We start from the raw sequence: 26,753 nt of genomic DNA on the forward strand, positions 1-26,753 counted from the left end.
TTTTCCTTCCTATCCTTTCCTTTCCTCCCTTTCGACGATCGTCGAATCGTTTTACGTATAAACGAGAAGAAACTTTCGATATTTTTCATGGAATCGCTCGTGATATTATAAATTTGCTTGCCTAATAAAACGTATCTGATCGTGAGCGACGATAAAAGATTCGTCTCGACCTTTTTATCCCAAAATTTAACATAAACGCATAAATAGCTAATAAGTGCGATACAGTCTATCGACTATCGACGAAACGATGATACGCACGCTCGAGATTATTACAAGTATGTAATCACGCTTGGTTTTCTAGAACGCAACGGCATTCTATAAATTGTATAAACGAGCTAAGACTTTTATTTTACCATTTCGATGCACGGCCGACACGATGCAAGAGAAAGCAATTTTTCGAAACTCGATCTTCGTGGAACACTTTGCGTTTTTAACGCAGTAACTCGATTATTTCCGCCACGAGGCGACGGAGGCAGCCCTTATCTACGGGAAAAATGGAGAATAACGCAATTAAGAACGAACCTACTTCCTCTGCCATGCTAAATCCATAAAAATGCAAACATTTACATTTTCATTCTGTCATCAAATGAAATTAATCATAAAATACGAACGAAATAGAGAGAAGAAAGGTTTTTGGCCTATTTTTACCTAAATTATAATGCGCACCGTGTAATACGTATACCGTGTCATCTATGTTGTCGCTTCGAATTGATAACGAACGAAGGAAGAGGAATAATCTAATTGCAGATCTATTAACGTTAAATAACGAACGTTAAATTAACGATTAATAATATCGATTGACCTATTTCACACGAATAACTCGATATAATTACTAGCGTCGTTATTACGTTTGATTCGCGATGCTGCCACTTCAAACAGGATACGATTCACCGGCAAACTAATTACTCCACTGTTTCCTATACCTTGTAAATGAAGAAGGTCATGAAAGAAAAAGGAGGAAGAAAAAAAGAGAAACTCATTGCGTTATGTCACCTTTGACGAAGAAAAACGAGATGAAACGCCAAGAACCATCGAGAACGCAATCATGGCAACTTTTATTAGGATCTTGGAAGATTACTTTCAGATCTCGATTGGAAACTTTCGCCTTTCATCCGAATCTTTTCTCGATTTCCCTTGCCACGTGGATTGACTCGCCAGCAACACGCTTTTCCATAGATGCTCTTGAAAAAAAGTTTCAAGCCGGAGAAATAGTATCGAATTAACTGGCGATTCCTAGACCATCGATCCACGTCTTTCCAACGAGGGTCGGAACTATACTTCGAAGTTGATCGGATCGGCGTTCGATCGAATCGCGATTATTTGAATTTTTAGTATGCCGATGAAACTTTTATCGTTTTGGTATCAGCTATCAAAACTAGCACGAAGGAAAACTTGCGAACGAAAAAATTCTTCCAAGACGTTCAACGGTATCTCTCGACGAATAACAATGTTAGCACCAACGTTACCAGCTCGATTTGCTCGAAACAAGCTGTGCCGGGCAGTTGAAAAAAATAAGCGTAAAGATGAGAAAGCGACAGTGGTCGAGCTTATCGAAATTCTTGGAATTCCTCGAACAAACGTCCGTGAATATATCCGCTAGGAAAAAGTTAGCTTACTTTAAGAAGCCTTCTTACCCGATTAAGCGTCGATTACTTAAGATAATACCTTATTACAAATACTACAAATTTCATTAGAAATTTTTCCAACAAATGTTTCCAGCGCAAGAGTAACTAAGCTTTTGCTAATTGCCACTGTACGTCAAATTCGGATTTCATCGGAAAACTAAATCATCGACCATTGTACTCGAGTCCTAACGTTTTAGTCTGTCGTCGGAACGAGGTCCATCGGTGGAACGACTCGAAATACGATCGAAAGATTCGTCCTCGACTTTAACGACGTTAAAGTTTAGCAGGGTCTGCGGTAGCTCAGCCAGGACACAGAGGGCTCTTTGCCGATTGCAATTCCGATTTGCACGCGCCTTTGGCTCTGCATGTTCGAGGATTTCCACGGAGAGCAAAATCAGATCTGTTTGCAAGGCATAGCGAGTGCTTTGCCGGTCAAAGGAAAAATTAAATCTGCAGCCAGCCTCTCCGACGTCTCTGCTTCCTAATTCCACTTCAAAGGAGCGCCGACCATGTTACTCGAACGAAAAAGCTTTCAGATCGATAGGACGACTTTTATTGTACAAAAGCAAACGCTGTTCTATCGTGTCCGGCCGATCTGATCCCTCGAGATCGCAGATGCGAAGGAAAGATCTTATTTATTCGCGGATGTTCGAGCTTCAGGGGAGAAACGATAATAAAAGTTTCCAGGATTTGCTTTAACGCGATATTCGGGGGTCGCATCTTCCAGCGGTTTTAGTTTTATTGAAAATGATCGATAATCGATCGAATTTTCCAGCAACGTTCGCTTACCAATCAAATCTTCTGATCGAAACTGCACAAAGCTCTAGGGAACTCGTCGTCTTTTCGATATTTTTCTCTCTTTCTTTGCAAACGTAACGTACAGCGAACTAGCATCGAATTACAACGAAACGATAATTTTATTTATTCGCTTAGAGAAATATTCGTTTAAGAGTATCGTACGAAAGATCGGTATAAAGTTACCGCGAGTATTTGAATTTTCACTTTGAATATCTGACAGATTTGCACGCATCGAGCAAGCTTTCGTTTTTCGTTGTGGAAATAATTGTCGAAACGCGTTAGAATGTTAGAGGAAGATCGATCGAAGAAGAAGCGCGATCGAGAAACGATGGCGCGGAGAGGAAAAGTAGTGGAGCAGCGGAAACAATGCGCGTCAGTGACAATGGAACGTCTATAGACGGACGCGCTTCGTATCAGCTGTAACGGTGCCTATTCTTCTCGGCAACTTCAGATACGCGTATTATCTGGAAAATAGCCCGGCGAAAGTCGCTCGGCCGAGATAATGCCTCAAAAGGACAACACTCGCACGTTTAGCGATATTTTATTTAACGTCTTTTGCCAACAAAATACCATATTCGTAGCTAGGAAATTGCAAATACGTATAATTACGTTTTCAATGTACGATAGACGACGAAGGTGTTTGAACACTTGTGCAAACCATTCGCGAATATTAGGAATATTACGCGTGTTATATAAAACACGTTTGAAAATTTCATCAGGACTATAGCGATTATATGAGTAAGCCTTGAAACGAGTCTAAAGATGTATATATAAGCTACTAGGAGTCTACTTTTATTCAGAGGGAATACTTTTAACGCTTAAAATAGCTACGCATTGTTCCCTTATTTTATTTTCCAGACTTGCGTATCAACAGAAATATGAAGTTGGGACGTTTGGTTGCAGGAGCAAAGTGGCGGCAGCGCTCTTAAACAAACATCTGCAGATCAATGGGATTTCGGCCGGTTTGACCACGCTGCCAACTGTGGATCAATCGTCGCCGGATCCACAACCAGAAGATCCACCGATCACCAGCAGCAGCAAAATGAGAAGGGAACGAAAGGCAGCGAGAACGTTGGGAATCATCGTGTCAGCGTTTCTGGCTTGTTGGCTTCCCTTCTTCCTCTGGTAAATTTCTCGTTCTTCCCTCGCCCCATTGTCGAAAATTTTTCGGTCTTGCTGTCACGTTCGTTTATTTATCCAGAGAACTGCGATATATTCGCGTCGTTACACGCGTTACGATCGAGTTACGTGACGGCAAGAACATTCTTACCAAAGACGTGTTACGATGAAACGCCAGACACCCGTATCCCATCCAACAACACCTTCTCTAACTTTCCCATACTTTTCAAGCGGCAAAAACCCTGATTCTGTCCACCAGCGGTTTCCTTGCTATTCCTTACTATTCCTTATTATTTCTTATTATTCCTTATTATTCCTGATCCAGTCAAGTTCGTTTTAACGAGATCCAAGGAAACACGATCCAAGTTAAGCCGACTTCCTGCTAATTGGCAAAACTCATTCGAATATATTAAGACGAGCATTAAACGTCCGCGTGGTCTAAAAGGACTTTGAAACTACGATAGCTCCATCGAATTAACCGGAATACGATTACGATCGCGATCAATTATATCTTTTCCCTTTTTCCTTCCTACGGTTCTAAATTTTTCTTCGATCGAGCAAACGAAAAAAAAAGGAAGGAGAAGAAGAAGAAGAAGAGTATGAAGAGGAAGAAGAAAAAGAAAAAGAAAAAGAAGAAGAAGAAGAAGAGGAAGAAGAAAGAGAAAAGAAAGAAAAATCACGATACGATAAGAAAAGTAGGGTACGATGAAAAAATATTCCATTTGAAAGCCGTACGTATCTTCTGAATATAGATGATAAATTCGCGATATCTTGCATAAATCAAATGACATTGCGTTGATTTAACTTGATCGATATTAGTCGGCATAATTAACGTTATTAATATTTTTAAATAATCATAAGGCATGATAACGCGACGTCAAGTTTGACGCGTGATCGGTCGACGATGTACCGAACTTTAAATTTGTAAAACTCTCGTAAAAGACGCGAAACGTGACTTGTCGCGTTTTTCGTTTACGGCCTTGTGGCTACTGTATAACCTGACGGTTACGTCATTAAAAATATTCCCAGTAAAAGAATATCGAATTAAAAATACGCGGAACACGACCACCGATTAGGGATATTTTAACCACCGATTTTTCCTCACATCGATTGTACATTTTTGTCTGTAAAAATGAATTTTCCACCTCGCTTGATCAAGATAAATGTTTTTAAGCGGATGTACCGGATATTTTCTTTTATTTTTATTCGATATTCGAACGACTATGCGTTTTACGATATGAAAATAAAATAATGACTCGTTAAATGGTTAAAAACGAGCGTGTTTCAGCGTGTTTCAATGGAATTTTGCAAAAGGTGATATTCGTTCGCGAAACTTTATTCACAGTCGACTGCGGATGTGCGTGAAATCTTTTGCGCGACACATTCAGTCTTTGCCCCTTTAATATCACGGAAAGCTAATCGATATTACCTCCCTCTAATATCGATCGAACAAAATTGGTCTTCGTTAATTTGGAAATGCATTTTTACGCTTGCCAATACAACACTACTCGAAATACCAGAGCTCTCTTACATAACTGAATTAATATTGCTGCTTCAACTTGACAAGCCACACGCGAATTTCACGATACTGAAAGTAAATTCATTGTTAAATTTATTTCTTATATAGACTGGTAATAAACTAAGTACAGTTGCCTGAGTAAATCGTACGAATCTCGTCTCGTTTCACGGATTTTAAAATTCAACATTTTCAAAGAAAGTGCATATAAAGTGTCTGTAGTTTACAACTGCTAACTTGCCAATTCGCTGATTTTAATTGATTTTTAATCATTGTAGTATTTAGACAACTCGATAGTTAATTTGCAATTCTCGTCACCACGGTTTCAACGCTCTCTCTCTCTCTCTCTCTCTCTCTCTCTGACGCGGACCACACTCTCTGATTTCTCGACTCACACTCTTTGGCTTCTCCACTGACACTGACTGTTCTAGCATCCCATTGTCTTTTCTCAGGCCTACCACGCACGTGTTCCGCAAACGTTCGTGGCCAGGGTTACGTAGGCCTTTTCCACGATACAAAACGATGATTCATTGTACGAGAGAACCCAGGCGAAATAAACAAAGCGGATTTTTTCTATATCTAAAGTACAGTATCTTCAATTATATGCATGGAAACACGAATTTGGACATTACTATAACCGTACAAAATGTTTGTGTCCTTTTCCTCCATTTATTTATAATATATTCCAGTAACATCGCGAGACTTTATCATTTCGACTCGTCACCCGCGATAGAAACCTGGATTTCTTTTCTATTTCGCATTGCGCTAGATCGAGTATATTACGAATATTAAATTATAACTAACTAGGAAATTCCAATACTCGTAAACTCTAATATTCTAATATTAACTAACATCTGCATAGTCGCAAGGCGTAATATTCACCGTTTACCCATATTTGATCTGCAATAAACTCGGCGATTAAAAACCGGAAACGATCACCAAAATCGTTTTTACAAGCCAAACTTTCCCGTCTTCTCCTACCCGAAGAATCCTGAAGAATCGCTTTTCCTCGGAAATTCTATTCCACCCCTGAACTTTCGCTCGAACGCCCTGAAAACGCTACTTTAAAATAGACCAAGGTAAAAAGTAGGTGCTTGCGATTCAGTGGAATTTCGATGGGCTAGGCCCTCGTTTGCTCGAACGCTTTCGATATTGCGGTGCATCCCAAAATTCCTAAAAGCTTGGTGACGCGACCGCCAGCCGGGGCTTGAGAAAGGCACTGGCAGCACCCGATCGATAACGTCTCCAGCGTAAAAGAATCTCAATTAGTTTGCACACGGCGTTTCCTACTCGTTCCTAAACCGAGAACGAACACTTTCGAGTAGATTCGAACTTGTGTTCTACGAGTACTCGAAGAAACGAAGAAAGTACTGCCAAATACTTCTATACTTGACGCGTTAATTTAACTATTTACAGTAAAACTGGACGGAATCGAATTACATCGGATAGTCGAACGACTAAAACTGTGCGTCTCGATCTTCTTCTTCATCTTCTCATCTATCCTCCCAATCCTCCCGAAGTGACGAATTACCAAATTTCTTTTTCCAATTACCAATTCACCGGTAGTTTCCGTTGTTACGAACGCTTCTGATTCACCACCTATCGCTGTTTTCGCTGCTCTTCCATTTCCCTTCGATTCTTTCGATAATTTCTTCCTTACTTACGTGTATATATATGTATATATATACACACACAGAGAGCATGATACGGTTAAGTAGGTATATCTCGAATATTTGGTTTTTTTTCGCTCTCCGATGTCGCTGGAATAAGAGGTGTTCGAAATGGCAAAGTTTCGCGGTAACGTTTTTACCTCGCTGGTAATTAGGAAACTAATTTACGCAACGAAGATTCTAATGTCCAGTAGTCCAGGTAGTGTTTCTCACGACCACTTTGCCAGCCTGACTACGACGCTATCCTCTCATCGCCCAGAACGGTCAGTATCCTAGACCACGTACGATACACGCACGCATATCGCCGTCGAATTCTCGGCCCAAGAACCGTCGCGTCAACCGAATAATGCGTACGTCACGAATAATTTCTCCAGCACGCATACCGGCCACGTTTCGACACAACGCCGGAAATGTCGCAGCGATGCTGACAAATGTATTCTGGCCTGTTATCCACGGCACGTACCAGCCGCCAGATCTGCCGGTCCCTTTGTTTATCGAATTTTCATTCGAAAGCTCTATTGTTACGCGCGTTCCCGTTCTCCGTGCCACTGTTCGAGCTCTCTTCGGATTTGTCAGAGTGTAGCTTTCAACCGGAGAGAGGCGGAAGAGACGCTGTTTCTAGAACGAACGTAATGGCACGATGTTTCGGAGGCGGTTTTTATCCCGTCGTTGTTTTTGCGTGATCTCGACGCAACGGCTTGTACTTTGTCTTTTTCCCTGTGTAATTGAAAAACAAACGCCAGAAAGAAAAAGGCGATACGTAGCACAATATTGGCAATAAATATTCACGATAGACTCAGCTTCCAAGTGGCAGCTACTTCAGCTCGGATAAGGTGTTTTTAACCTTTCTATCGGTTTCCCGAGTTATTCTTACATTCTGCGATCAAAGTGGTAATTCGTGTTCTCGAATTGTTCCCAATGAATACTCGATTTCAGATTCGATCGGTTCGATGTCCTCGACAAATTCGCCACATCTAATACGGTCGTATCACTGGCAACCTCTTAAAAATACTATAGTACCAAAAATACTATAGTACTATAGTACCATGATACTTAGTTTTAGCGCACTTGCTGGTCACATTACATTGGCGAGTTAACAGTAGCTATTTACTACAAGCAATCATATATTACTATTTAAAGGAAGACATACGAAGAGTAATAACGATAAATTCAGTGCTTTTCGCGTTTACGCTTCCCTCGTACTTATTTTTCTTCCAAATAAAAACATATATCGAAATACTAATAATAATCACTTCCTCGATCTTCCTTAATCAAGATAAATCGATCACTCGGATACGAAATGAAAGCGACATATCGTCCCGTCGCTAATTGTTCGATGAATCATGCGGATCTTGCTTGATTATCGAGAAACGCTATAGCAGGTATCGCACCTATCGAAAGAAATAATAGAAACGACTCGAGCAACGCAACAAGTGACTGCGATAAAATTAGACAAAGTTCATTCGATCGCAAGAAAAAGTATTGGGTTGACGACTAAGTGATTTTGTCAATACCAATTAATATAACAAAAGCCGCGATCGCTTAGTTGCCAGTCCAATAAAATTCCTATTTTCACCAACTTTGCCAAATGGACGATAAATTGGCAAGTACTCGAAGACGTAGACGAAGAAGTTAATTATATCAAATAATTGTACAGAATAAATCCATTCCGCGGTTTCAACTATTTCCAAGAATTGCTGGAATCGCAAACAAGCGACCAACTATCGGCGCGATGTGAAAACAAGACGCTCAAGGTTATAAGGCAACAAGGCATTTAAACGTTATCGTTAGGAAACACGAGACATTCTTTACGTATAAATGGAACAAGATACGCGATATTTAAATCATCCTCTCTCGTACAAAAAAAGTACAGAGATGTCCGAATATTAACAGCCGTTTCGCGTATTCAGCCGACAGGAGGAAACGAAGAATCGTCCCGATTTTCCGGCCCATGCGACCATTTTCTTCCTACGAATCGCAATTTCCACGGCAAACGTTCATTTCCCCGGTGTTTTCAGCTGTCTCGTCGAATCGACGAAAGTTATCGCGTTGGTTTCTTGTCTGCTTGCCTCCGGCTACGCTCGTCTCGAGCCTCTCCGTCCGATTTGTCTCCTACCTATGCAACGTTTTTCTTCGCGCCACTTTCTTTCCAGTTTCTCGCTTCGCCTAATGGAAAACGTTGGTTCTCGTTTCGTGGAAACGACGAAACTTTTTCGTAATCGTCGCCGATAGAAATCAAACGAGATTTAAGCCTGTCTCTTTCGAGAAGAAAATCCACTGCGACGTTTCGCTGGTTTTACACCGTCTTTCGACAAAGAAAACTGTGAATTCGTTTCGAGCGACGATTTCGTATTTCGCGAACGATGCGGCTAGTTTCATCGGCGGTGGAAAGACGCACTCCTGCTCTTTCAGCGTGAATCGTATTTCTACGAATCGTATATTAGCTTAAGGAAAGACGAAAATCGATAATTGCATGCTTTTAGTCAGCCAAGTTAGTTGAAGCTGTTTACCGAGGAGGAAACGAAATTCTTCGATTCTTTTTTATCGATTTTATCGCACACGCGGATTGCACGCGACTGCTGCGAAAAATGGAGAAAAGAAAAAATGGAGCAGCTGCGAGTCGATGTTGCAGCAACTGGAACGCCAAACTCCGGACATTCGACTCGGATCCGTTGATTCCTCGACGGTGTCGGGGTAAACGGGTGAAAAGCGTACAGCGGCTGGACGAGTTAATAAAGCGAAACGTACACGGTCTGACAAGTTGGCTGAGTGTTGGCGAAAGTTGGCGAAATCGCGGCATTTTCCTGTCGACCCCGTTCCACGGCAGCAGCGTTCTTTCAGCCTTCTCTCATCCGCGTCCTTTCTCCGCTTCTTTCATCCATCCGCTCCGCTCCTCGTCTGCAACCGCGAAATAATTCCGTGCCGCGCCTTTCTTTCCAAAGCTCGACGAGGCCCACGGATTTCTCAGTTGCTCCTCTACGGCCTTTTCATCGGATTTTTACAACTCGACGATTCTTCGTTATCGATCATCAGCGTGCCACGGTTGCGATCGAACGATTCGACAACTCGAATCGCTAAAAATACGATACAACGTAGATAAACGTAATTTAGTTTGTAATTTATTTACGCGTGTTAATTATATTGTGTTTGCGCGTGGTTGAAACCCTCGATCAAAAACCCTAAGCCGTCGTTTCGAAATCAGAAGGCTTTCGATACAGTTCTTCCTTTTTTACAGCACGATGACTTAAACGTGGATGCTCGCGTATATTTAGACTTTTAAGGCAATAAAGAAGTATATAAGCGAATACAAATACTTTGCTTTAAATATCATTTGCAGAGTAATAAATAATCCATCTTCTTGCCACATATGCAGATCGATAAGGCGGCGATCTCGTCGAAGCATCGAACAAGGTGCTCGAAGATCTTGTTACTGGGGCTACGAAGGCTTGTTACTGAGAGAGCGAGCACTCGACGAATAGAATCGAAAGAAAAAGGAAGAAAGGGGATGAAAAGCTGACGATTCCGAGAGATTGGAAAAGTTCTTGAAGCTCTCTCTCTCTCTCTCGTAGAGCCTCATTGGGTGTCACGGAGAAGAAGTCGTTTAACGAGCAAATCTTTTTTTCTTCGCTGACTAAAAGAAACCCCGAAGCATAAAAGCCATCCCCCTCGAATGTGCATCGAGATCGCTAGAAGTATCTCACTTTGAATTCAAATTACGGCTGATATCGAACGCGCTCGAAAATTCCCAGCCGAAATCGATATGCCAGTTTATCCGTATTTCTTATAATTTTGCTTATATTTTGTAAACAAGCGAAAATGCTTACGCGACTAAACTACGTCTCCAACCAAGCCAAGCAGATTCGATCGGTCGTAACATTTCCATGCGCGCTTGGTTGCCCTTGCATTCGTAAGATCGATACATCAATCGTGTGCACCACCTTAGCTATAGTCCGAGTTAAAATTAAACAACAAAGGGTGAAGGTCAATTGTTTTTCCAAGCAACTGGTCGGACTTTTCCCTAGGAGAGAATCGAACCGAGCTCGCGTTCACTGTCTGTGCATGTTAACGGTCTAATCGTCTGGAAACTTTTCCTTTCTCTACGCTTTCTCGTCATAGCCGTTGTTATTGGCTCTTTCTCTCCCCTTATCATCACGTAATCTATGACATAACGCCGACTGAAAGCCAAGCATGGTTACGTATGTACGCCTATTATGTCTATTCGTCATATTCATTCAACCAAGATAAACGCAGAAACGTTCGTTTATTTTTCATTCGATATTCCATTTCTTTTACTAACCCTTACGAGTTCCAATATCCTATATATATAGATTACCATGTTCATTGTGTTTCTTACTTTGCGTTGTTCGTTTTACGAAAGTGTAAACAATTTCTTCCTAACGATAACGCTTAACCGTACGACAGATTTTTAACCAAAAACAGGGTCATCCTTTTTCTTTTCTAAATTCCATGCCGTTTTCTCTCTTTTTCTCTCTCTATGAAACAGAAAATTATATCGATACGCGACAAAAGCAAAGATACTACAGAAAATGACACGTTCGTCCCACTCGTCGATATAATTCAAAAGTAACAAACGAACGAAAAGAAGGAAGAAAATAACATCAACACGAATTTACAGGAGATTGCACCGAGGTACGATTCAACGAGGACGAATGAAACGTAGCTTCTCGTAAATTTTAACTTGGTTGAGTAATCAAACTCTGTGCCGAGTCTGTGCAGACACACTCGTGTGTGGCGCGTTTAAAAAGAACGCGACTGTGACGAGCGACTACGCCCAAGAGAAAAACTTTCGCCAACATGCAAACCGTCTCGGCTCTTATATTCCGGCTATTCCATCGATCTAAACGCCTGCCGAATTCGCAAGAAGATCGAGACAATAAAGTCACAGGGACGACGAATTTCGAAAAAATGAGAAAGAAAATTCCACGTTTTGCCTCTTTTCCATCTTCCTCGTATTTGTAAAGATACAACATTACCCTCCGTATCTCGTATTTCGTTTCTCGGCAAGGCAAACTCTGCAAAAATCCACCGATCACAATTACATACTGAAATCTCACGCGTAATTATTCGTTTCTTCTTTTGTCAACAGGTACGTCATCACGTCTCTGTGCGACAGCTGCGAAAGCAGCGATTCGGTGGTTGCAGCGGTGTTTTGGGTGGGTTACTTTAACAGCGCGCTGAATCCGCTCATCTACGCCTACTTCAACCGGGATTTCCGGGCCGCCTTCAGGAAGACCCTCGAAAGCTGTTGCGTGGCGATCGGGCCGGTTCGCGATCTGCGCCAAGCCCATCGGAAGCAGGATCTGGTGCACAGTAACGCGTCTTCGGAACTACACGTTAACAATCAGCTGAGAGCCAGCGAGATGACCAATGTGCACATCGAGGCGTGCATTTGATTTTCCAACCGTTCCTCCAACGTTCTCAACGTGTCTCAACGATCTTCTGAACTGGAAAAAATCGTTTCGAATCCGACCTATTTTCGACTGAAACGCCGATCGTGCCAATCACCAGCCACGACAGCCGAGTAGCAGCATCTCGCTGGCCAATTAACACGGCCAGCACGCGACGCTCGTTCGCCGATTAAACGATGGAAGAACGCGCAAGACCTTTCTTCGATCGACGATTAACGGTCGAAGGGCAACGGTCGGCGAAGCTCGAGCGCCTACCTTGATCCGCCGATCGATAGAAAAGCGCCAGTCTAGAGATAACTTTTTAGCGTAAATCTGGGAAATTCGGTGTATCGTAGTGGATTTTGAAAACGTTTCTGTGTTACGAGCCTATTTTCAAGAACGGAAAAGGCTACTAGGAGATTTATACCGTCGATACGTCGTGATCAAAGTTTCCACTCCGATCAAAGATCGCTCGAACACCGTGTTAGACATGCTGCTACGTTTTCTTCGCGTTTTAGTTGGGCTTCAGAATGCCGTGGACACGAGTAAAACCGAACGCTATTATGCCAGAGTACGAAAGACGGAATATTTGAAATAGATCTATTTCTAAGCTCGAAACGGTACGTAAAGGTGCAAGTGGTGGAAATGGTTTGCCAATCTGTTCGATTTTCTATCGTTATTCGCAGTAATAAGTGAAATATCGTTATCGGGAAGTTAACTACGAACGAAGAAGCGTCCCGAAAGGAAATCTTCAATGCGGTCAACCTATTTTAAGACACACTGTCGTCTATTTCCACTGCGTGGCGGTTTATCAAGTCCATAAATAAGGCTGCTGCCTCCGAGCAGATGGATGATCTGATTTCGGTAATACTCTAAGATTGGCCCGATAGATAGAGGCCGTGCGAGTTCGTTCTCGCTTCGTTCCACTTTCTCCGACGAATTTTATCGAGTCACTTGCTTCTTTTCAGCCAGAGTTTCCTACTTCTAGATGTGAAATTTCGACGAAAAATCAAAGTTCTTGTACAAAAGTTTTTGTTCACAGACGAGCGACCGATGTCGAGTCAGCCAACGATCCTTAATGGCGCGTGCAAACTACGTTTTAATCTATCGACGAATGTGTGTAAACGGGCATCGTCTTTTTTTGCTTTTAAGCTAAACAACTTTTTCAACCTAAACGAGTAAGTGGTAAAGTTGGACGAGTCAATAGGTTGTTCTTGCTTACGGTGAAAAGCATATTTTAATTTATCAAAGAATGGACATGGATGATTCAATTGTTTCGAGCGATCGATGAAACTCTGCTGTCGGTCGCGCGATGAATTTCTTAAAGCCAGGCGGAAGCTGAGAATGTCGTCGGTGAACGTCGCGTTCGAGCATGAAAATTACCTCGATGCTGACGCCGGCGATCAAAGGATAAACAACGCGCGAGGAACGCGACCAAACTTGAAAGAAACAAAGGTTATTTCGTTGTCCAACGTGGATAAAGATCGGAAAATGACGTTCAATCGTCGTAAATAGCGACTACGTTCGATAAACGATACGTCAATCGTTCAAGTTGGAAAATTTGAGCGTCCTTATCTCTTACAAAAGAAAAAGCTGTTTCTCTTTTTAGTTCCAAGTTCGTACCCCAAACTCGAGTCTTGCATATTTTCATTTCTCGCACAAAAGTAATACTACGATGAATTTCTAATAAAAAAAAAAAAAAAAATGTCCGATATAAGGAAATTCCAAAATTACGTAGTTTGATAAATGTTTAAGTTGCATAAAATTTGCAATGGTGTGAAATAGTCTGTGAGTAGCGTAAATATCTGCTATGAGAACGATTAGACTGTCAACGTAGTACGAATGCATACAGCTGTTACGATCAAATCAGTGTACACTGTGTATACCGTTTCTGTTTCAAAGGAAATAGGACAGAATAGATAGAACGTTCGGATAATCGAATGTTCGAACTGTGCTGTATTCGGATAACAGAGGTTTTACTGGCGTGCGAAGGTGTGCGCGAAATCCAAATTGTTTGGACTGAATGAATTTGTCCGAACGAAGTCGAGTAGACACTGTTGGTTTCGTCGAAAATTGAGAGTATCCGAATCGAGGCCGATAACCGACTCCTTTAACGACGAGAGAAGCGATATCTCGTGTTACTATATGTTACTGGAATTAGTCACCAGCTGTTGATGGCGAAAGAGAATTTAGTAGCGTTTCTGTGAGCGAAAACACGAAAAAGCGTAGCGAGGAAAAAACAGATAAAGTATATTTCTCGAGGTTGTTTCTTCTCTAGTTTCGACGTCGCTACGGCGTCAAAGGCCAATTAGCAACGCTATTTAAAAGTACGATTTCTGGCAGAACTTTGTTTTGGATATAAATCGAGCGAGGTTTATTAAATTCTCGTCCGAATTGAACGCACTGTTCGAATCGAGAGGCAAGAAAGTTAAAAGCGGGACACGGTTCGTTGAGATACGGAAAACGGAACAGCGAAAAGTATAAAACGAACTCTTATTAACAAATTATTTCACGAAATAAATGGAAATAAATCGAAATAAATTTGAAAGTTCGTGCGAAATCACGGATAGAAATGTCTAGATATAAATTACGCAAATCAGGTTTCTTTAAACGGTACTTGCAACAAGTACGCGTATACGGATTTTCATTTCGAATTCGAGATTAAAATATGTCAAAACTACGATTGCTAATTGCTACGATTATTAACCCATCAAAGACCATCGTTGCATTAACGCGATACGTTGATAAATTTGCCATCTTTCTTCCGTTCGTCTAAATTACCGAATTCTACGTTTCGACGTTGTACGTAGGAAAGAACAGCAGATTAGACAATTAGAAAAGGGCAATTAGGTGGGCAATTTCGTTGAAATAGGATCGTTAGTTTGTAGAATTTTTTCGAATATTTTCTTATCTCATTGTCAGCACGATATCATGGATCTTTGCGGACGACAAAAAATATCTTTACATGGTATTTGTCGCGGAGCAAGGAGATTGGATGAACGAACGACCTGTATATCATCGATCGTGCGAATGGTATTCACGAGCTTTCATTTCATTGCGTTCTATTCGAACAAATTTAGGAAATTAATGGAGTGCAACGCTCGTTCAGGGAGAATACGATTCCGAACTTTGACATTTGGAGCGGATATCCGTTTCGTTCGATCATTTTACAATCAACAGAGTTTTCTCGACTTTCGTTCGTTCACGGTTTAATTAAACGGTAGTCACTGGTAATTTTCACGATAATATCAGTCTCGATTGGTTTCCCGAAAGGATCTATTTCCAATCTAGCGTTTCTATTAATTTTCATTTTCTCCGCGTTGCACCATTCTAATTATTTGGAAAAAGAGTTGTTTTCCAGGCAAATTTTCATTTATTCCGACTTTCGTTTAAACCTCGAACCTCTATATTTCCATCTTGCCTTTATTTTAGCAAGCAAGAAAGATTTGCAAGATTTTAAGAAGCCTATAAAATCGAAAAGATAAAAAGAAGAAGATTATAATATCGAAAAAGGGAAGAAGATCGAAATCGTCGAACCTGACAATTCCACTTGCAATCTTACGATCAACTTGCTTCTTTTCCATTTCATTTTTTATTCGATAAAACGCTTCTCTGTAACCACGAGCTAACGTTAAAATGCAACAAATTTCGAGAATACGAAGAAATTTCGTGTCCACGAGATCCTAGGCCACTCGCGTTTAAACCGATTTCGATACCATGTAAATCGTTACGTACAATATCTGACAGACGAAGCGACGTCCGATTATTTCGATCGGTCGAAATTTCGATTCCCAAGGAAGCCTGAGAAGCCCGTAAAGCACGTACTTGCTTCCTCTTTTTCTATTTTCACAGTGGAAATCTAACGTAGCGTGTTAGGTTGAGTAATAGGTAAAATCTATGCAAGTCGTCACCGATATATCGTTTTACCTTGTAGAATTCTTGTATTCTTGCTATTCTTTTATTACCAATTTCCCACGTATTCTCTATTACTACTATTTAACAATTTCACACGAAAAATTGGCAAATTTTGAAACAGCTAATGATCAGCTGGTGCAAAAGCCAACATATACAGGATGTCTTCAATGTTTCCACGACAATCGCGGTATCGTAAGTTACACGTGTAAATAAGGAGAATTTCCTATAAATGGTTAATTACCTCGTATCGCGTTGATCGAAATATAAACGAAAATTTGTTTTCAGGCTCACGGATATTAATAACATGAAATATGGTAGATTGCTTAAAACGTATATTTACCTTTCTGTCACAAAGGACGACGCGCAACTATCAAATATCACAAATATCAAATTACTTTACACGGCGAGGTCGCGATGCGCAGACCTATTTGAAAATTTATATAACAATTCGTAACATTCGCATATTCTAAATGTATATAGATGCCAAGACCATTGAAATCGTGGAAATCAGCGAGCTTAGCGACGCAATCTCGATCGCGGAACAATCATTTACCTGTAAGTGTGGCGCGGCGATTTCGTCATTTCGGCTAACGTAGCTCGAAGCAATCGACGAAGCAATCGACGAAGCAATCGACGAATCAATCGATAAATCAAACGGTAGAGTATGTGACCCTTGAACCATGTACGACAAACAAGTCCCTGTCTCGTGATAAATATTTCGAGAGAGAACTCTGGTACTTTTGTTAGAACGGTAGCGTTTCCGGCGATCGTTTACCCATGTGTGTCGAGATTCGCCGCTTCCAATCCCTTCGAATTTCATCGTACAGCGTTTCGATGTACCTAGCTGTTAGTCGACATGAAACAAATTCGCAAACTGTCGTCGGAAAATTACGATGAGCTTGTTTTGCTTAATTTTGTAATTTCAAATAAATGGTAAATGGAAATGATCTCTCGTTGGTATGGAATGGTATATGGTATATTGGAATATTTCATCGACTCACCGATCTCGTTTACTCTGTCGTTACGATACCTTGGCGCTGCAAAATTATCGCAGGTAAAAAGATGGAACAATCTTTCTCGAACGTTTGAATTTTATGGCCAATTTCTATGCATTTTCGCGGCACAAAATATCCCATAAATCCATAAACCCATAAAACTTCGCCGTCTATTTATACTTTTAAGCTGCATACTTGAAAGCGTTTTGATGAATTTTTGCAGACTTTTTTACACGTTTAAAGCACGCGCAAGTCATGCGAAATCTAAACGGTATATTAACCGCTACTTTTAGTAGGTTTAGTATTAGCAAGGCGTATCTGAAAACAAGAATTGCTTCGGTCTAAAGATATAATATCGAAAACCCGATAATTAAACAGTCGGCTTTGCGCGATATAAGATTCGTTTACCGTAAGTATTGCGGTAATATAGTCGTCTCGGAAAGTAAGGTAACGCTCGCGCTAAAAGCTTAAACCTTTACTTCACAGCACACTGAATTAACGAACTCGATCGATCGATTAGCTGTCCTATCGCGTAAGAAAAACCGAAACGACGTGATCTTCGTAGCACGGTGAAATCAACCTAAACTCTCTTTCTTCGACGTTGTATATTATCAACGTATCGTTATTCGGACGCTATTTATTTGGCCGTAAGTAATATTAGGACATCGGCAGATATTTCTTTCGCTTTCTAGTTTAGATAACCTAGACCTACCTACCTATTACGATTAATCCAATGTAAAATACTCGATAAAATAGAATTTGTTAGAGTTGTTCGATAAATGTAGCGAATAGATGCCCTAATATCTATAGCCAACGGCGTACGTAATTTCCTATTTAAAGGATGATTAAACCGGCTGTGCTACGTTCCACCATACATAATCTGTGATATTTATTTGAAGAATTTAATCCCTTGTTTTGTATGTAATATCGGTATATGTACATATATCAGGAGGCACGTTCGTCCGCACGAATCATGCTTTCGATTTAATAAAGGCAGATTATATTTGTAGATTAGTAGACTAGTCTGAATTTTCGATTCACTTTTCATTCTTCCCACCGAGGATCGTCAAGTACAAATCGCCCATAGTATTACAATATTTGACATCCAACAACCTGTTACGGTAGTCCGATTACCCAAATTCGTAAGAGAGCACCCATCGAAATTGGCCGAATCTTCGAATAAAGAAATATTTATTTTTCTAAGAACTAATCGGCGTATTAATAACCGAATTAATCTCCATATTCGTTTCTCGTATCGCTGCGCATATGCAATATTTTCCGCAATCGATACTAGCTATTTCCTATCGGTACGTTTAAGAAAATCAAAATTCAACGATCTTTTATTTGTCAGAAAATTTGTTTCTCTTGCTAATTTTCAACTTGTTGCCGTTGTTGCATAATAAATCACGCCGTTTTCCGTTGGAACTTTGTCTCATTCGGTTTAAAAGTCACGCAAAGTTTCTCTCGTAAAGTTCTGTTCTCGTAAAATTCTCGTAAAACACCATGTTGTTTAGCTTCAACCTGTTGTTCGCGTCAGCGATTTGCCAATATTCCTAATATCGACTCTATCTTGTATCGCTTTTATCTTTTATCTTTCGCCATGAATACGAACTTGGTCAAACTATGCAAAATAGCACCGGAATTTTATAGAACCAAAATCGACCAACGTAGAACAATTCCAAAAAAATTTATTATGCAACAGCATAACGTTTATACGAAAACACTCGTTTTAAAGCGTATCCTCTATTTCGTATTTCTATCAGTAAACAGCCACATGGTTAAAGGGTCGAAACACGGTCAATTCGTTTTACAGTATCGCGTTATCCAGCGATCAATCGAGATGCAACGCGATTGCGACTCGTCAAGTATCGATATTACCAGAAAATTCCTCGCAGAAATCGAAGAATCGTCGCTTAAACGTTAATCAAATGAAACCAAGACTCGGTAAATAACGATCGGAAACGGAGGAAAAAAACAGAAAAGAAAGAAAGAAAAAGAACAGGATGTTCGAGTATGCAAACGACAATAGCGGTCAAGAACGATTATTTTATTAGTTCGATTCGATTAATTAGATAATTGTTAATCGTAATTGGTACTCGTGCGGTGTTAAGATGAGACGTGGTGAATGATGATGGTGACGATGAAAAGTACGAAAGAGCGTGTCACGTTGTTTCATCCTGTTTTCTTGTAGCGGCGGATGATGTTATGTACGAGTGTGTATGAGTGTGTGTGCATGTGTATATACACGTATATATAGGAGAAAAATATGTATACAAATATATGTACGTATAAATATATCAGATGGTCGTTTGAAACAGAATGTGCCGAGCTACGAGCTTAGGGCATTGATAATAAAATTTTAAGAAAAGTTATCCGTGGCTTTGTTTATTCGTCCATATGCGAATAATAAGAAGAAAACGACGAGCGTTAACGATCTTAATATAGCACGTTTTATAATCAGAAACCAAGACGATAAAACTTTCATATCGTAGAAAGTTCGAAAGTAAAATTTCCCCGTCGAATTTCCCCTACAACACGTAGGTAGGTATAATTTTCTCGTTACTTACGAATGATTTCGATCGAAGTAATACATATTTATATTTATAAACGAGTATTGACAGACTGTTTCCTTTATCTTAAATTGACGGTGGAAAAAGTTGCATCAGAATAAACTAGAAAAAAAAGGAAGAAAAAAAGGAAGAAAAAAACGGATTCGGTTAAAAGATCGATGATAGGGGAAACCAAGTATTATACTCGCTGTTTCCCTACTTCCATTATCTTTCATTATCTTAGTATAACGGTATCCAACTGGAAAGAAAATTAAAATATCGTGAAATCAAATCTCTCTTTTTTCTTCTTGCGCCTATTATTTTTACGAGCGTACGATTTTAATTAAGGCATAAACTTCGTATTACGAACGTTGCGATTCGATTCACCGAGCTTGTTTCTTCACGCTGATCCACTCTTCGACGTTTAATTATAATTTCAAATAGTCACCGGCATTCGCTGCGATTCATAGCTGTTACATACGTCTACCGCACCAAAATCCTAATCTTTCTACCCAATTTTCCATTCGTTCGAAAGTATGGATATTTATCTATCTAGATACGATCTATCGTAGTACGTAGCTTACTTATTTTGCTTTCTGTAGCTGACATCTTTCGAACTTCGAACCTCTGATACGTCCAAACGATTCGAATACACGGAAACTGTTATTACACCCGTTTCAAGCAATTCAAACTGTCCGGTGTCCAATTCTCATGGGATTCTACGGGGATTTGGGTCGCGTTTCACCCAAATGTCACGCAGTACCGCCGCCTAAGAACACCTCGTCCGGCCAAGCCAGCTATCGACTCGTAGCCGAATAACCAACGGAGCATATTCTCGATCGGTTTGTACGCGTCGACGTGACACATGGCGCCAGCGACAGAAAGCGGCGGAATTTCGCCTCTAGTCGAATCGTCTCTGAAGGCAACCCTTCTTTTGCATGCAAACAACGGGCGGCTCGCACCTGGCATTGTCGCGCGCGTTGCAACACGTCGCGCCGCTAGTCCATTCTAACGGTGCGTAATAGGTTGCTTTACCGTTAGTTTACCGAGGCGAAATTCGAGGCTACGCAACGATCGAGACACGATATCTACCGATATAGCTGATTTACAGCACGGCGAAAGCGTATTTAGACAAAATTTCACTTTGGCCTAGCGATGTCAGAGAAACGACGCAAGAAGAGATAATATCTCCACTTGGCAAACTCTGATCGCTCGATAAACGTTTAGAACGAAGTAGAGAACCGAAGCAAACGCGAAAACGGCGACGAATAAATCGGTCGAATGGATTGGCCGCCGCGCCCCTTGTTTCGCCCCGTAATCAAAATAAACGTTGGAATGTGCAGCCTGTTTCGCGCGCACGTTACTCACGATCGACAAAAACGCGAGCAATTTCTGGCCGAAAGGTGGAAAAAATTCGTACGAGAGGAGCACGTGGTTGGGAATTCGGGTCGAAAGCTGTTACGAATCGATCTCGAAAGAACTCACGCAGATCCCTGCGCGGGTTAACCGAATCTCTGTCTCAACGACTAGGTTAACGAGCTCGTAACCCACATACCGCATCTGATGCCGCAGTAAATTAAAGCGATTATCGTAATATCGCATCGAACTACATTTTAGGGTGTCGAATGGTCCGCGACCACCCCGTGATTCACCGAGATATCGTTCGTCCACAAAATTCTTTCCACCGAAAGACGATCGCCGTAGAACCGATACCATCTTGAGCCACGTTACCGCGACGACGAATATTTCATCGGCCGTGCGAAACAACGATACAGCGTATTTGAAAAACAAGAATAAAGAATAGACGCGAGTTTCGCAAAGAAGCTTCGTTACACACGCCATATGGGTCAGCGAGGTCACGACCCAAATTGCATTTTCACGTTAGCAAGGAAAATTCGCGCGATTAATTCGCGCAAACGGCCACCCGCGAGGTCGTGAAATTTCTGTTTCACGAATCACCGAAAATTTCACGATGCAACGAAAGAATCGCTGCTGCGATACTCTGGAAATCTTTCGAAGCGACAACCGCGCGTCAACGATATTTCTTCGACGTGCCTTTCAAAGCCACTTCACACCATGGAAATGTGTAAAACGATTCTTAAGAATCGTCGATTCCATTTTATCTATTTACGTTTGTTCGATTTACCACTCTTTCGCGTCCAACGATATTTCCTCTTCCTCCAACCAATCTTACATTTTTCAAACGCTATTTTTAACGATATTTCATTTTATTTTATTTTATTTTATTCTCCATCTTTTAAAAGCGTTACGGCTCAACCTTTAAAATTATATAAAATGCCGGAGGCGGTGCAAGCGAGATAATTTCCTTCGACGTTATTAGCTACGTTCGCGAACAATTTGCCGGATTTGGCATAAAATGTTCCTGCCACGGTCCTTCGACTCTTTTGTCAAACGGACTGCTGCTTGTATAAGAAATACTTAACGAATATTTTACTTAGTATTTTACGTTATAAGTCGCTCGCATCGATGCGTTCTTATCGATACGAAGGGAACGGTGAATTTATTATAAAATAGGTAGAAGATAAAAGCGTTCGATTTCTACTAATAAATACCAATATAGATATCCTGATATCAATGGTCAACGGTGTACCTTTCATATTGATTTCTTTAGACGTACGTACATACGTGTAGTATCGGGCAGAAGGGCCTAAGAAACGTCGAGCTAACTATAGACAATGTCGCGAGAGCCGAGGCGCTGTCGGCTCCATCAATGCGTTATCGGTCCTTCAAATAAATAGTTTCCCCGAAAAGACCTACGTGACCCTGGCTACGAGCGTCTGCGGAACACGTGTGCGTGTTGGGCCTAGCAAAAGACAAAAGAATGCTACAACGGCCAGAGAGTTGAGAAGCAGAGTGCGAGTTGAGCGGACACAGAGTGCGAATCGACGTGCGACGATATTGTAGTCGGTCCTTTTGTTATTGAATATCACTTATTAAAATACATTAAACTTTAAACCTACCATCATTACTTGTCCTTACTCTAAGAATCCATCAGTTACTACATACGTAATACGTTTCTAATATTAATTACTTATTAATTACTTACTTCTGTTAAAAACAAATTATATTATATTTATATTTTCAAGCTTTCCGATCGTCCCTTCGATCGAACAGATTAGATTAAATAGGAGAAACTACACGCAAATTGAGAAAACTTCGCAAGAGAGAGAAACGAAAACCTAAAGAAATATTCCAACTTTGACAAACTATCGTACTTATCATCTTTGCAACTACAATATTCCGACGTTAGAACTCTGACGCCTGTGTTCGATCTGTCAAACTCCAACTTCCACCAACTTGACGATTCAATGAACTTACAGTCGTGCCATACGCTTCGAGTTTCCTTTAAATCTTTGATATAAAAAGTATTCGTTTCTATTTTAACCGTCGATCCGTCCATATCCATTGTAATTTTCATTCTCCGAATTGCTAAAAAGAATTATCAAATTATTCGATTTCTCCTGACAGATGACAACGAAACGAATATTTTATCAATATCGTTTTTATTACGCTGTTAGCGATTCTCTGTGCTCGAAATATGCTCGATTAAAATATCGGTCGTAGTTACAAATATTATACGCGGTGAAGATTGTCAATATACGTAAACGAGTGGATAAATCAAAATTAGAATCGCCACTTTGAAAGGAACTATTCTTATCGACCGAGGACTAAATGGAATTCCGCGAAGAAGGTTATCAAACTGTAATCACCGACCAAACGTTCTTAGTAATCGATAAAACCTAATATTATCTAATATGGAAAATTTCACGTTTCTTGCTTGTCGGTAAGTGGTAAATTACCAACGATTATATAGCCATCGTTGATTATTGACCGAGGATAAGACATATCATAGGAGATAACAATAATAATGATAATAATAATAATAAAAATCAAATTTTCAATTTTTAATTCAGTTCAAACTAAATTACTTAACATTTTTGCTTTCAATTTTCCTACTTCTGCCTAAAAAGATACAAATGATTCTCTATTTCTCCAAAAATTTATCGAGAGTACTTTTTTTCCCCTCCAAATCCAACTCCAATCCAGTAGACGAGTTTCTTTCAAATTTGCCAATTTACAGAAAACACATTCCAGTTACACGTTTGAATATCTCATAGCATCTTATATATGTATGCCAAAGGCTGAAAAAACGAACGAAAGGAGTATTCTGTAATTAAATAACTCTGATCTGGAGATGATCTGGAGAACCTCCAAGAACGATTCTGACGATCAGACTCAGGTGTACGTTAAAAGGGAACGACCGTGCGGAATTACCTAATACGCGAAATTAGCAAGAAGCATTGTCAGAGATCTAATTTCGTAATTAGAAAAACTATTTTTATTATACGAAAATAGTCCCTATTCTTGTGTACAGCAAGTGTCGCACAATGTTCGCTTCGATGAACTGCGCGAGAGACTGTGATTTCGATTGACACGACGCAGAAAACGACGTGATTGGCAAGCGTCATCTTAACTCTCACGATTATGTTTATATTTCAGGGAGACCCAAGCATTCTAAAAAATATACAACACTAAAAATTTTCTATGTAACTTCTGACAAATCCGGCATCGTACTCTAGCAACGTTATCGTAGATTGTAGATTATTCGATAGGTTTCGCGTATGTTGGACATTTTTATTTTATAACTCGGTGCTAAAACTTCAAAATTTCGTTTCTCAATTTCTCAACATTGTTTCGACAGAAAATTGGTTTGGCAACGAAGCTTCAAAGTTTGTTTACTTATCGATTGTCTTTATCTTTTATTTAATTAACAATTTATATAATGTATCAAATACAGAGACACTTACATTCTTGAATTTTTGGAGAAGCTGGATCCTCTTGACACAAACTGACTCTAATACCGTATATTTAAATGAAATTTGTGCATCTAAGCGGAAATAAATACATACAAAAAGAAAGAAGATTAGCACGTCCGTTGAACGATCGACTAGCAAACACTGACTCTAATTTCACGTATGGGATTAATTTGAGTTAAAGAATATCGTAAATTTCAAATGAACGTGTACGTAAAGTCAAAACAAGCACTTGATTGTATACCACTAAAATGAAACAGTAACTGATCTTAGATCTCAATTTTGAAAGTAGCCAGTATAAGATATCGATAACTCTAACCTCTAAATACACGATCAAAACAGAAAAAACAGAAAATAGTGGAAAAAGCTACTTAATTCCGAAATATAATGTTCGACGAGTTATTAGATATACAAATAGAATTAATAATAACAATATTAACAATGTAACTAGTACCAACAGTAACGAAATAGTAACGGAAATATTACACAGTCAATATGTCACGCACCTCGGTAACCACTAATCTCTACCGCTATACCCATATAACGCATTCTTACTTTTGCGACTCTAACCTGTTCCAGCAAATTCGTAAGATCTTGTAACATCGAAACTATATCGAAAGAACCTTTGAATCTATATTATAGAAATCTTATAAATGGATGAGAACAGGAATAAAGGATTTTAATTATTTGAAAAGTTCAATTCGTTCATGTCAGACTTTGTTCGTGTATCTTTAAAATTCCAAAGGGAACGCGTTTGTTATGACGCGTTTGTAGTGGCGCTGCATTTCCGCAATGCCAAAACTACGATTACGTAATTCAAATTCAAGTTCGACGCGTTATAAATAAATATACTATGAATATTCCAAATTTATTATACACACAGCATAACTGAACAATGTGTACCGATAAATTCAATAAAATGAAAACCATATAACTATCAATCCGTGGTTGTAACGTTTAGGGACATCTATCACAATCGATAAATTACCAGCCTATCCATTACTTTAAGCCATTTTTGGCAGCCATTATTACGTCACGAAATCCAAGAGTCTAGTTTCCGGTTGTGAATGTACATGTCGGGCACGCGCGACGCGTAATTTCGTGAAATTTGACAATAACTATGACAAATTCGGTAATTAATAATCCGTACTTCTATGAAAGCTCGTGCATCATAATGCATGCTGCACCAAGTATTCCATACGATAGACTTGTGACGCGATGATCGTTAAAAATACGAATTTAAACGGGTAGGAAGTGATTATGTGAGAACGGTGGTTCGACGCCATATGTACAATTAACGTTTTAAGCTGGTTACGTGACTTTTACCGAAGATAGGAGGAAAATTTTAGGTAAGCTCGTTTCATATTTGCCATTCGGAACATTCAATTTAAGCGGAAACAGTGACAACAAAACAGCACAGAAACTCGAATAATATTTGTTTTACTTTGCGAAGAATGTAAAATATTGAAAAATGTAATTTGTGTTACGTCACTCGATGAACTTGTCGAAAGACTATTCCCCTACCGATTTCGATGATTTTTCGATATAATATCGGGGCGAGACTGTGAGAAACGCCTGTTATAAGTATTATAAACTCGGGAAAAAATGAATATCACCAATGTATTTTGCATTTAGGTTAGGTTTTGTCAATCTAGAAGTTTCCGTTACAAAGTACGTTACAAAGATAAAGAGATCAATGGCTGATGAATGTAAACAGATCGTCGAGCGGCGAACGTCGGCGAATGTCGGCTATGCTTGGGTTATGTCGCAGATGCACATATATTGGCAGGATTCGGTGTCCAATACCGACAGCTTTTGTCGAATATGTTGGAAATTAGAACCGACAAACGGTTACGTGTATAGCAAAAGGTTGTTCAGAAACACGCCTCTGTCGACAAGTTAAGAAATCATCGAGATCGTCGAGGGAGTAGTCTTTCGACGAGTCGACCCATCATTTTGGTAGACGTTTCACAGATTACAAAAAATTTGCTATAGAAATGTTGCTATAGAAATCGTATTCCGATTGTCAGTATGCAATATTATATAAGTGCGTGCGCGCGTGTGTGTGCGTCTATCGTCACGATTTTTCAAAGATACCCGCTAATAAGAAGCTGACAAAGAAACGTTTCGTTCATGCGTCAACTATGTTACGTCATGTATGATTTTATTTAAATGTTGAAACATTCAAAGGCAATGATTATCTTGATTATCAAGAAAGTAGCCCCTAGGAACGGTACGGTTGAATTAGTCTTCGTTTATATATACAAGATAGCGATAAAGTACAAAATATATATATATATATATATATATATATATATAATAT

The 26,753-nt window shown here is 39.9% G+C and overlaps 1 protein-coding gene across 1 annotated transcript in view; it reads left to right on the forward strand.

Annotated features, from left to right (window-relative positions):
• LOC100741585 (octopamine receptor beta-1R-like) overlaps positions 1-13,340 on the forward strand; it is a 48,858-nt gene extending 35,518 nt beyond the window's left edge. Inside the window, exons 2-3 of the mRNA XM_003489949.4 lie at positions 3,327-3,548; positions 11,836-13,340. Coding sequence (XP_003489997.1) covers positions 3,327-3,548; positions 11,836-12,142 — 529 coding nt within the window. The 3' untranslated portion in view covers positions 12,143-13,340. The remainder of the gene's footprint in view (positions 1-3,326; positions 3,549-11,835) is intronic.
• The last annotated feature ends 13,413 nt before the right edge of the window (positions 13,341-26,753 follow it).

Source organism: Bombus impatiens, unplaced genomic scaffold (assembly GCF_000188095.3).
Source record: "Bombus impatiens unplaced genomic scaffold, BIMP_2.2 scf_0382, whole genome shotgun sequence".
Lineage (NCBI taxonomy): Eukaryota > Metazoa > Arthropoda > Insecta > Hymenoptera > Apidae > Bombus > Bombus impatiens.